A 13,611-nucleotide genomic window follows, 5' to 3' on the forward strand; every position below is an offset into this window, starting at 1 on the left:
AGCCTTGGTGGGTCTGCTTGCTGTGTGGGTGGCAGTGTGACACATGCAGAACCACACACACACACACTCACACACAGAGGGATGCCTCCAATCATGTGGCTTATACGTCTATTCCTGCTGCAGAAGCAAGTGGGTGGAAGACAATGGGGGGAGGCCACTGAGACACGCAGTTCACACTTATGGACATGCAACGATTTCCTCCGACACACACACACACGCACACATACACACACACGATGATTATTGAGAGGTCTCATTAAGACTCGGAAGATGGATGTATGGTGATGTACAAAGGCAGAGGGATAAAGGGCCGATGCAGCGGCAGGAAAGAACATCGGAGCAGTATACACCTTGTCCCTTTTTGCATCACTTGCATACTCTTTCCTTCACCATTCATAATTTATAAGGTGGTGCATATGCAGAGGCGGATGTTGCAAAAAGGGAACTGTCAGAGAGGATGACATGCAAAATAAAAGAAACATGAGGTTAACGTGTACAGTAGGGTGCTTTGCTCCTCTTACTGAGACGCAGATAGCTTCATGGACTTTCAAATAATTATCTCATCTTGTTTATCCAATATGTTTAATGCAGGATTTAGTCATAGATAAAGACAATGTAACTGTGTCAGTACGTGCTGGGCAAGACCGGTGTCATGTCGTTCAATAGGTTCACCTAAGCAAAAGAGAAACTGTGGCTGTTATGAATGCGGTTCATTGACAGTATGTGGGCTCTGAAGTCGGATCCTGCATAAAGAAGAAGGGGCAGAGACCATGCAATAAATCATTTCTACTGCGACAGGAAAGCTCTCCTCGCTTTATGGCTCCCTTTGGTGCTGAGTCGATCACAGAGTTGCCATGCCAACAGATTGTGGGGATTCCAACTCCTCATCTAAGCGACACATGCAAGTGTATGGGTACAAGCAACCAAACTAACACTTTCCAAGAGGGAAAAAACATTCATTGATGGGTTGTAAGTGATTGTATTTTCCTTTTCTAATGTGTGTGTGTGTGTGTGTGTGTGTGAGTGTGTCACCGAAACACTGTCACTGAATAGGTCCAGATCAACCATACTTCAGCATCAGCATCATCAAGGAAATATAAACATATTTATAAACAGATACAGAAGAAATGACTCAGCTCACAAGCGAAATTTGAAAACCTTTGTAGGAATATGTTTAATTTTCAAACTCTACATACATTCAAACATCTCTCAAATAAAGTAGCTGACGGTACGTGTGTAACATCTGTATGGGTGTGTGTGTATGAAAGGGTTGCAGGTTAGTGGTTCCAGCTGCCTACTGCACACCTGCACATGTATAATGTGCTTACAAAATGTCATGGAAACCCATGAGTGACGGAGAGACCACTTGGGCAGAACGTATTTAAGGGTGTGTATATTTGTCAGAGTCCATAGTTTAAATGAATGATGAATTACTGTCTGTGTACTTGCTGTACACACGACCGTTCGGGGGATACACAGAGATGTTTTTCCTACTAAAAAAGATTGTATACATAACTTGCAGATAAAGTATAATTCTGAAATCAACTCTTCATATTTTGAATGAGAGCACCTTTCTGATTACCAGGAATATGAGTTCACCCACATGTAAAGCTATGTCGTTTTCTGTGTTTCTGGGAGTGCATCTATGTGGCATGTATGAGCTTACACACACGTGCCTGTGAGTATGCCTGCATATGCAACAGCATGTGCATACACACATACTTATATTTGGAATCACATGTACATAAGTGTAATTGTGGATGTGTACCAGGCATGCATGTAACCCTGCATTACGGTTTGTGTGTGCATGAATACATGGTCGTGTGCGTGTGGGATTGAGTGTGCGTTAGTCGCTGTCTTCTCTCTCCTGGGTCTCAGCCAGGGAGCTTTCATCAATATTCTCCAGGCTCTCTGCATGCTGGATGCTGAGCTCAGAGAGGGGGATGCTGGGTAATGTAGTCTGTTCGGGGTAGAGCCAGGGTTTGAAGCCAGGGTTGTGTCTCTGCTTCCACTCGGAATACTTCAAACAGGCTTTGTTGATCTTTTTCATAGCCTTAAAGGAACAAAATAGATTAACTACACGGGTAAGATAACATCTTTTTTTAAAGATTACAATTGATCATTAACAACTTCAACTAGCCAAAGGGAAATTATGTATTGACACTTGAATGCAGTGTCAACATTTATTCATGCTCAATGCTCAGATAACAGACTATTTGTTTAAATCATCAAAGGTAATCTATAGGTAGGCTACAAAAGCCAGGCAGAAAATATTGTTGGGTTTATCGTGGTGAAGTCAACAGCCTGGTTTATTCCAGTGTGATTTGTGCATCTTGCTTTGCTGTTATTTTTTTGCTATTTTATCATCAAGGGATTGCTCCATCCAAGGCAGCTCTCCAGAGAATCCTGACCTTATTTCAACACACACACACACAGTGAAAACAGTGTGTTTCTGGAATGTGTTTGAGAAATGATTAGTGGGCGATTACTGATTGTAGATCCACATGGATTAACACTTTTCTAAATGGACAACTCGACTCTGGGAATCTGGGTTGATTTGCAAAAGACTTACATGGGGAGCAAAGAAGTGGGAAGACTTGTTGACAACCCACTTGGGTAACGAACCTGTAGAGAAAGACGGAGCAAAAAGAAGAAGTATGTGGTTGACAGATGATTCAAGTTAGAATGAGAGATTGTAAGATGAGCGTGAGGAAGATATAAAGAGTTCATGTCGTCAGGAATAAATAGTAAGCCTAGCGCCAGAGTGAAATAGATTCGGTCTTTCGTAAGGTTACTATGGCGACTAATCTTGACATAAAGGCAGGTGAATAAAACATTCAGTGGAACTTTGAGCCTGTGCAAAGCGCCTGCTTGTGCTCCTGTAGCCGTGTCCTTCAGACTTCAGTGTGTACTTCTATTTATTCGTTACGGTCAAGGTTGACCTTGTGTGCCTTTGATGTATGTGTGTGTGTGTGTGTATTCGTTACCTCGTGGATCTACTTGGGCCATGTAAGTGAGAGTGCAGTGGTTGGTCGGTCCCTGGCTCTGGATCAGGTAGCCTGTCTGAATGGACACAGCGCGCACCATGTCCTTTTTAGGAGGGTATTTCTGCAGAGACAATAAAATAGGTAGATTTGTGATATTGTGTTAAGCAAATAAAATTGAAATTCAATAAAACGTACACATGAAGGCTTGTATGGGACTCAACATCCTTATTAAGTGCATAAATGTATCCACCTTGAACAGGATGAGAACACCTGTAAAACCCTCATGGATTTTTTGTACATCCATATTTAATCAACCTCTAATGTAAAACACACACAAACTACGGTAATAAATTTGAAATAAGATTCAATAATGGTCAGATTAATGTTCAGAAAAAAGTTAGTCAAATAGATGAACAATGATAATATATAAGCATTAAGATTCTGGGCATTTATTTCTCTTTGTGCCAATCAATCCCACTGTGTGCTTGACTGTCATATTTCAGATGCAAATAAAGTCCACATGACTCAGTATTAAAGGGCAACTATTCCACTGCAGCTCCTTTGACTATATATCGGAGATTATTATTCATGATGATAAAGTACAGCACTGGTTAGCCAGCGCTAATTGGGACATGAACCCATCTGAGCAGAGCACAGCGAGGCAGTCTGCGAAGGAGCCTTTATAAAAAGGAAAATGTTTTACAGCTGACTCATCGTTTGCCTAATCTTTGTATCTATGTAGGAATTTCTGTAGGAATAAACTTTAAAGACTTCTTTCATTAAATCTGCAAATTCCTGGAAAATCGGCAACAACAGCCTGATTTAAAGCCTCCGACGCCTTTAACTCGTCTCTACATACTTGTCACATCCGCTTTAACAGGAAATGACCAGATTATCAGCAATATCAGAAAGGATCGACAGAACATTTGCTTAACTTTCAGTTTGGCTTGTCAGATTAACACCGGGGCTCTGGTAACTCACAATATTACTGTTGACATTTTCTAATATTATACAATGAATAAACACAATGTCCAGTAGAGGGTACAGCATGCAATGACAATGCTAAGTAAGCGCTGGTGTCCAGCATGAACAATGTTTACCAAGTTCACCACCTCAGTCAGCACGCCGGTACCAATCCCAAAGTACAGCGGTTGTTCAGGTTATCACTAGTCAGGGGGCTTCATCATCTCAAGACAAAATCCCCTTCCATCTAATTATAGCACCACCATCCCTGGAGCCATGCTGCTAGAAAGTGCTCAATAGATCAATAGAGAGAGTGGTCATTAGCTGTAGCCATGATAAATAAATAAATATATATATATATGCCCCTCTGGCGAGGACAAGTTAGAAAGTTACAACGAGGCAGTGGTAGCTGGATTATGAAGAGTGGTTACTCAAATGATGAAATATGAGAGAGGAAAACAGTTGACACAAAATTGATTTAGGTATATGCAGTATATAAAAAAAGGGCTGAGTCCTGGATCTGCACTCCAAAAGTCATGATCCTAACTTTTAGTGATAGAGAGACCTTAGTTAATCACACACACACACACACACACACACACAACTATGTTTGGAACCACTCGTTGATGCAGGAATGCGGAAGGCGGCAGTCAACAGTTGAGAGTCACATGAGTGGTCTTATCCTTTGGTAAACATTACATTACGAGCAAAACCTTTTCAAAACGGAGATCATGAGTACGAGACAGAAAGGACAGGAAGTCAGATCGGGAGACGTTCAAACAAGGCAATGACTCAACAATAATAATAACTTATCAATAAAGTAATGCTGCTTGTCTTTGTCTCATGTGATACTAAACTGAATTTCTTGAACTCCTGATATTGTTATACACTGAACACACTACATTCGTTGATAAAATAATCAGAAGAAAAAGAAACTAAACGTCTGTAGCAGCCCTGGAGAGAGGCGATGAGTACAAGCTTTTATTAGAACTAGTTCTTGTCCTCCCGTTGAAGAAGAAACAGAGACACAGAGCCAAAGAAAAAGAGGTCTGGCCAGATTCCAAACTTAAAGTCACTCGGCGTTCTCTAATCACTGGTGGGTTTACTGGCCTTTGGCATTCAAATGACTCTACTTCTTATGAAGCAAGACCGAGAGCCCAACTAAGAACACAATGGTTCTAACAGAATTAAATGAACTACCGTACACTTAAACTGAAGCAGTGGCAGCACACAGTATATCAATCATTCTCCCAGTTAACAGCAGGAGGAAGGAGGGTGCTCTATCTCTGGAAAGGTGCCCATCACCTGAGAATACTTCCTGGATGCAGTGGTAGTTTAAACTGGTGCACACAAAGCTTTGTGTTGTTGCCTTTCCACAAATATTTGAGGACTTCTTCTAATCCAGCAGCTTGCTAAACTTAAGGCGAGGCGCACATGAACGCATTTCAAAACGGGGTTTTTACGATGCTCCTTTGAACAGAGCTGTGGCGAGGCCCCACTGAGAATGTGTGAGAGCTGTGTACGTTGTGCATGCGTGTGTGTGCACTCACGTCGTGTTTCACGGAGTAGTTCATGATGATGTAATCTTTCCCCATCGGCAGCCAGGAGCGAAGCGTGATGACGTCGCGGTTCCGAAGAGGACTCGGACACTTCCCTGTGAACGTACAAGATCGAAATCAGGAACCAAACATTCTACCGTAGGTCTATCTGCACTTTGAGTGGGTCTCTGCAGCGTTCCCCAGCCCCAAATGGTATTCTGGGAACGGTTTGCACGCTGCAGTGTCGGACATACACGAGTAGTAACCAACATCCGCGTTGACTGTGAGTTTCCCGATATCGAAGGTCTCAATGACGTTTGTGTCCCATTTCCTTCTGTATTCGATGTCGTGGAGAACGTCGTACATGGTCTCCGCCGACACGTCCTTGCACACCATACGACACTGAGGAAGAGAGACGGAGACAAGAGGGACGGAATGATTAGCATCAGGCACTAAAGAAAATGTACAGCGCGGACATGACTGAAACATTAAGAAATCCAGTTATTGACTTTCGGAAAATAACACACATATACACAGACGCACTGTGCGCATAACTAACATGTAAATGATTAGACATAAGATGGTCAGAGTGTATCAGAGTCAAAGGGCTCATTGTGTGAGAGAGACAGAGGAAGAAAAAAAACTAATTAGCAATAGAATTAAGAGAAAAGCCACTGACGACCGATGAGCCATTACTTTATCAGAGCTTTTAGATGGAAAACCACACAATCTCTACAGGATTGAGACAGACACACACATGGTTGGTGCGTAGCGTGGAGGCTTTGAATGTACTTTATCTACTGATTTAAGTATATGGATCCATTTCAAAGCAGATGAGGGCTCCAATTATTGATTTATACTTGTTGATTTAAAAGTGTGATGTCGTGCGTCACAGCTTACAAACCCGCTCTGGAGTCGACGGCACTGTACATACACCCTGTGTAAATAGAGCGTCCGCAGCCCCCGAGTGAAGCCGTTACTACAGTTACAATTGCCAAGGGGAGTTAGTCTTTATATTAACAACAATGGAGGATGGCGGACACGGAAAGCAAGTGTGAAAGGCTGAGACGGCCTAAAAGGAAAAAAGGAGGAAGAAAAGAGTGAATTCCCCTTTAAAGGAAATGATCAACACATTTATCTGACTTTTGGCTGTGCGGCTTTGGACTCGCCATTTCAAAAACTGTTATCTGAAGTGCTCATTCAGATATGTATCTGTACAATGCTTTAATTCATAATGAATGCTGTCATTGGAAACTGTAAGAGCCTTGTTGGCAGCTGAGGGGCTGTATCTGCACGCTAATATGATGCGGGTATACTAGCACGCTGCGGTTTCACCGGTATAATGTTAACCACCGTTTAGAATATTAACATGCTGGAATTTGGTTATTAATGGTACTGACAGACCCAATGAAAAGGCCCCTGTTCATGAAGACCCCCAATTGAGTGAAGTTAACCGTCCAAAGAGCTTATTTTGGCTTGCGACCCCACTTCTTCAAGAGATGTAATTTACTACCTCTTAATCCAAATTGGACATGATTGCTGTGCCTACTTCTTGCTGCTGTCAAATTGAATTTCACTTATGTAGCCACAATATCATACGGCTTCACAACCAGCCGCATAATGAAAAAAAAAGGGCTCAATTGAAATGCCTACTCCCCACCGAGAACAAAAAACTGTAGGTTGGGCTCAGAGGCGGTTTATATGATGCGTAATGGCGACTTTACCCAGAATTTTAGCAGACTGCCAAATATTAGATTAAGAAAAATAGAATCAAAGATATAGATGGTTTTCCACAGATATAGAAGTCACTAAAAAGAAGTGAATCTTGACCAGGTACCAAATGAGAACGTGGCCTACACTTACATATGTAAATAGATAAATAATGATTATACTGTGAAGGACAGCTCTAAATAAACTTTATTGTCATATGGTGTTAATACCTCTATACTTTATACGAGCCCATTAAATGTTCAAAAGTGATTGTAGAGTCATCTGATGTGATTCTGATGTGCCTCAACTAATTCAATGTCAGTCTATTGAAGACAAAGGTTAAATATAGGTTAATATAGTACGATTGGTTTTTCAAAATAGAAAATACCAAAGACAGGGGTTGCTTCAGCAGATAACGCAATGTAGTATATTTGCAGAAGGCAAAGAAGAGTTCGTCAATAATGATATTATATTTGATGTTTGAGTAAATAGATTGTAGAGGACCTGTAGGTCAGAAAAGACCAGGGAGAATTAATTAATATGTCGTGACCACAGGCAAACTGAAACAGGAATAAGAGAAAGAAGGAAAACCAAACTACGGGGAGCAGACTGTAGACACAAAGCCAGCTCGGTATACGCGTGCTTGATTCTATTATGCACTAACTCAGATGAAGCAGGGACGCAGAGATAAAAAGGCGGGTGAGAGGGAGTTCAGGGAGATAAAGCAGAGACGGAGGGAGAGAAGGCATACAGGTAGGTACACCATCAATACACACCGTGCCCACTCAAAACACCCGTGACCTCGGACCTTTCCACATCCAACACACACCACCTACTACTCATCTTCTTTCTTTTCCCCCCCGTCTCACCGGTTCTTCTTCTCTCCTAGCCGGCGTCTCCCATCCCTCGCACTATTCTCTCGCCTGGGTGCTGATGCACGATAAGACGATTATGAACACGTAAAAAATTTTTTTTTTTAAAAGCGTAACGTGTGACTCAGAGCCGAGCTTCCCTGTGTGTCAGTAGTGAGAAAGCAAACCCAGGAGTTTCCAATGTATGTGTATGTGTGCGTGGTTGTTTATCGCAGAGAGGCAGTCTGACAGTTTGTCAAAACTAATGTAGACACCAAAACCCACCTACACAGTACGCACTGCCACAAATAATACCATGTGACGGTTCCAGCTGGGATTAAACTGTGACACCAGAGGTTATCATTGATGAACATGACGGTGGCAATAATGACAATAATGGGGCTGATGATAATTAGGTTGCTAATTATAATAATTGCAGTTCTCTCTCTCTCTCTCTCTCTCTCTGGATGGAGATATATATATATATGTATTCTGCTGCTATTAATGCTTAACACTGATATTGATAATTCGACATGCAAAATGCATGCTTTTTTCCATTTATAAATAGAAAAGCTGAACATACATACATCTCTAAAGGTTATCTACACACACAACATCTGCCTTTGTAAACACAGAATGGTAATTCTGTCCTCACCTTGTGACGAGAAATAAACAAACGTCAGAGTTTGATTGAAAAACTCATTCTGTGTGCGAGACTCAAAGAAAACCAGATGTAGAGAATGATGTAACCATGCAAAATAAAGCTCCTGTAGCGGTTGTATTTACATAACGATAAAGTGGCAAGTATAGATATGAGCTCCATTCAACCCCCTAATGTGGGCCTGTGTGCACTTTCTACTTCTCTCTGTTTGCAGAGCTGTCCCGAGACAACACACCTATCCTCAAATCGTACACACACACACACACACACACACACACACACACACACACACACACACACACACACACACACACACACACACACACTCTGTTGCAATGACCCCTGCACTGGACGAAGACACACACCCATGCGTACACACACACTTTATTTAACAAAGTAAACACCTGGTGGCTGGCTAGCACTCCTCAGACCCGGATATACCAGCCTCAAGACACACACGCAGCTTACACAAAAGGGCAGGTTTATAGACGTGTTAAATTACAGTAATCACAATAATATGTCAGGTCATAACAGAAAGTACTGTGGAGGTCAGAAAAGTGGAAGCAATCTCCCAAAAACTGTCAGCTGTGAAGCTAAATCTCTCAAATGAGATCAAATATAATATGATTGATGGTACACCGCAGTTTCTCCAGGTCTAAAACGACAAAGCTGCTCCCGATGACGTCTCCACCATCGACTCCCAAGACAAACATTCACATTTGAGACAAACTGCCACGACTGCTATTTGACTAGATAACAGTCCTTTCACATAGTTAGCTCACCTATACAATGATCAGGGAGGAGCAACTTGTGTTACTTTAGTCTAGTGCACAGTTGGTTCCTCATTTAATTCATAAAATACCCACAAACAATGACAGACCACCATCACAAGTTATCAGAGTCAGTTATATTGACAACAGCACGATTTGACCTTTTGTTGACTTCCCTGTACTGCGTTCAATCAATGACAAATTGTATGCAGAACCAACTCCAAGTGAACAAAGTAAGATGAAATATTACACCTATCACGTAAACTAATATGCTTCTGGGTAGAGCCTTGAAATAGTTTCACAGCCAGAGGATAATGGTTTCTACTCCCAAAGGGGAGAGAACCGGACTACTCTAAAATACCAGGGTTTTCTTATTGTGTGCACTAGCCACAACTTTACAACCCATCTATGATACACACATGTATTAATATATGAGTGGATCCGACACAGCATGTGTTCACTGAACACAGATGTTTTTTTTTAAATGGGTCGCAAACTGCAGGCGTCACAGTTGCGTGTGTGACCGCATACAAAAAGCCACCTCACCTGAACACATCTCTTTGAAATGCAAAAAGCGGTTAGTGGGCTTGTAGTTGGCGTCTGAAACTACCATGCAGCAAAAAAAAAAGAGCTGTTGGACCACGTCAGCAGTTTAAATGTGCACACAAGACGAAATGTATACTTTGCTGGAACATAATCACCTTGATCTTGTGGATGGACTTGCCCTCCTCCAGAGCCTGAGTCCACACCGTGATGCCCCCCTTGTTGTGGTTCATGCTCCAGCCTTCCTCGCACAGACCCTCCGCCTTGAAGCTGGCGAACGCCCGGTCGTCCGGGATGGTCACAGTCCGTCCAGACATGGCTCGTTACCGAGGGGGGAGGTGAGGGGGAGAGGGGGGAGTGATGGGGGGGGGGGGGGTGGAAGAGAGGGGTTTCTGGGAGACTCCCGTCGGGCCCTTTAGGACACAAGGTGAATGAAGCCAGTCACTCTCGTGTGCTCCTCTTCCGCGGGGTGTAATTTGTCTTAATTCAATCTCCTCCTTTGCAAGAAGCTCTCGTCGTCTTGTGATGGCCAGTGCGCGTGCACGAGTGCGAGTGCGTGTGCCCGTGTGCGGGAAGGCGCAACAACCGCAATTCCACCCCGTTCGAAGTAATGGAGACAGAGGTGAATGAGCGCAGTCACGCACAGGTGAGAGCACAAAGAAAGAAGCGTCTCCACGGGCGAGACTAACGAGCCTCCTCAGCTGGTCGCGGTGGTTGAATAAGTTTCAGCTCTGGTTTTCGGCGGTCCTCAGGAAAAAAAAAGCCGCTCTTCAGACGAACCATATGTTTCTGTTCTGCGCAGGTCTCTCTCTCTCTCTCTCTCTCTCTCTCTCTCTCTCTCCGTGTCTCCCCTCCTTATCTCCTGCCTGCTGCCTCGGTGTGTGTCTCTCTTCTCCCTCTCGCAAGTCTTGCGTGAAGCGTGAAATCATTCGCGGAGGTTCTCCATCGCTGCGTCGCTGCTGTGGCAGGTGGTGGGGGAGATGCGGAGAGAAATAAGAGGAAGAGGGGGCGGTGGAGGGGGCGGGGGTAGGAGGAGGGGGGTTGGGGGAGAGAAATCAGGCTGTGAAGGGGAGCGACGCAGTTTCGGCTACAGTGGAAACGCCTCCCTCTGCTGCCTTCAGGTGATCCTCGTAAAGCCCTAGGTTATGCCTTGTCAAGATATGTTTGTTCTTTACGGTTTAATTGTAAAGTTATTGCTGAATAAAATCATGTAATAGATTGAAATATCTACATATATATCTATGTGTTGTGGTTGATTGCAATTTTACTGAAATATGCTGAAAACAACTGGCCATTACAACTAAAACCAATAATCCCACATCTGTACGAGCTTGGCCATGACATATAACTCTAATATAACACTGTTGTCTGTGTTTGTTTCTCTTAACATTTGGAAGTGCTTACACTTAAAGGTATATTTAAGTTAACTTGCTATTATATCATGTTACACAAAAATCATTCAGCCTTCATCTTTTTTTGTTATCAAATATAGGTATGGTAAACCACAGAATGAGTTTTTGGAGAAACCAAAATAAGCTAAGCTACATTTTTAGCATGCTAGCTTAATGCTGTTTCAACATTTTGGAAACCTACGTTAGCTTAACATTTTTGTTTTGACAGCTCTTTTGTCACATAATAAGTTGTCAGTGACGACAATAATGTGGCAGTGGTGAAAGAAATCATAAAATGACCATTATGAGGTACAAGCTATGGAAGATCTTACAATTGTAGCTGGAGAAGAGATTAAACCCGCCAACTGCTGAAAGTGTAGCACAACAATTGAAAGCCAATCTGTACTAAAAGGTCAGTGACACGGTGTCCAATTGGTTCCTTTTTGAAGGTCATAAAAAGACAGACATGTTGACCCCAAAATCGTGTGAAAGAGCATAGACCTTTGCTTTCTTTCATGTCAAAAGAATTGTGTGGTCTGAAATGTTCTGAGTTGCTGTGTGGGAACACGGAATGGTCCCCCTCACACATTATTTCCAAGTATGATATTATTCTTATAGATTATTATTCTTATTATCTTCTACAGTTCAAACATGCAATAAACTCCCGTGTGGTCAACCTGTTTGTTTGCCATTTTTATATTGCCGACAGTGTTTGAACGCAACCCGCGCTATCACACCACAACGAGCACTTTCTTTGCTAACTAGGTAGTTCACGGGGCAGCGGGGGCGCGCCTGGCTCCTGTTGGCTGACGTGTAGCCTATTTGGATGTGTTTACTTTACAGCAACACTTCCTGATGAACTGTTCATTACTTCATAAAGTACAACAAGGTTTAAACATATTTACAATTGTTTTATATTGCAACATGTTTGTTGTGTCACTGTGTCATTCGGTCTCCATTTTTTTCCAACAATGTGCTTTCCCATTACTCACCCTTTTTTCATCTTTTAAGGTGTAAACGCATCAGAGCCCTCTTCACTCAATTTGATCTGTGGGTGTTCTCATGGCATCTCAAGGCCCATTTAAACTAAAGAACAACATCTTCTTACAATCTACAAACACTCATTTATGTGAATATATATAAAAAAGTTTGTTCCCTACTGTACACCTATCAACCACTTATTCATGGCAGAACATGATGTCTTCTATGTTCATGTCTGGCGAGACACAGTAATCTTATTACTGGTACTCAACATTCAAATCTAATTATTAAATGTCAGATTGGCTTGACCTGTATTGCAGTCACATGAAGTTACTTTCTTTGGTAACTTTATCGAATGGAAGTATGTGTAGGCACTAGTACAATGATATTTCTGAACAATAAATGCTTCCCATTTCTGCTACTAAATTAAGGGATATCGCTGCCATTAGCCTTCATCGTCCCATTAGAGGAACATTTGGAAAAAACTGGTTGTCAGGTGCGTGGTTCTTGTGTGAGTGTTTCCTGATGGCAGAACAACACACATCATTTCAAGTCTGTCTGGTTTTCAACAGTGACTTCCCTTTTCATTCTCCGTTTTTTACACAATAAGGCAAGTCCCCAATGAACAAAACCCCACTAACCTTTGCTAAGTGGGTTTGCATTGGTTAAGAAGGGGCTTAGATGTGCATATTTCATTCAGTAGATCTCATGCTCTCCAGCAATCATTGACAACTTGCGTGTTGGTTTTTCCCAAATACACGAGAATAACTCATCCATTCCGGTATTCTCAATAATATGTCCCATGCTGAGGGCGTTTGATAAAGATGATGCCATTTGCAAGCAACGCCATGTGTAGCCGCACAGTACGTCAATGCCATCTGGTGGCCGTGGCGAACTATCAAAAGGACACCGAACAAAACAACTGCTTGTGTCAGTAAGTGTAGGTCACTGCGTGTGCTGTTATTCTCAGTTCCGTGCGTGTAGGAAAAGACCAGAAATCCTTCACAGATGTGCTGACACAGTGAACAACAAACAGCTGTTTTGCATGAAACGAATTAATCAAAATCGGAAAAGTCATCCTGTAAATCAAGCGGGTATTATAGACAAGGATTTTAAGAAAACACAATGCAGTTTATCTTAACACAGTTTATATATTGTATTTAAGCGAACACGGAAGTGCGTGACAGATACACATCTTGCCTAAGCGACTGACACA

The 13,611-nt window shown here is 42.3% G+C and overlaps 1 protein-coding gene across 1 annotated transcript; it reads right to left on the reverse strand.

The window, feature by feature from the left end:
- Window positions 1–1,145: 1,145 nt before the first annotated feature.
- stard10 (StAR related lipid transfer domain containing 10) lies at window positions 1,146–11,029 on the reverse strand. The gene is made up of 6 exons (XM_037467345.2): window positions 10,182–11,029; window positions 5,743–5,890; window positions 5,501–5,604; window positions 2,988–3,108; window positions 2,573–2,625; window positions 1,146–2,053 (listed from the first exon to the last, which is right to left on the reverse strand). The coding sequence occupies exons 1-6, from the start codon at window positions 10,338–10,340 to the stop codon at window positions 1,847–1,849; spliced, it is 792 nt and encodes a 263-aa protein (XP_037323242.1). The 5' UTR covers window positions 10,341–11,029; the 3' UTR covers window positions 1,146–1,846.
- Window positions 11,030–13,611: the final 2,582 nt, after the last annotated feature.

This window comes from Pungitius pungitius, chromosome 3, assembly GCF_949316345.1.
Source record: "Pungitius pungitius chromosome 3, fPunPun2.1, whole genome shotgun sequence".
Classification (NCBI taxonomy): domain Eukaryota; kingdom Metazoa; phylum Chordata; class Actinopteri; order Perciformes; family Gasterosteidae; genus Pungitius; species Pungitius pungitius.

Bases quoted from the DNA above. Each gene is read 5' to 3' on its own strand.
- stard10 (XM_037467345.2), bottom strand. From the start codon at position 10,340: ATGTCTGGACGGACTGTGACCATCCCGGACGACCGGGCGTTCGCCAGC. The intron at 3,109-5,500 runs GTGAGTGCACAC...TTGTCTCTGCAG, and splicing joins ACTACTCCGTGAAACACGAC to AAATACCCTCCTAAAAAGGA. The intron at 2,626-2,987 runs GTAACGAATACA...CTTTCTCTACAG, and splicing joins GGCCCAAGTAGATCCACGAG to GTTCGTTACCCAAGTGGGTT.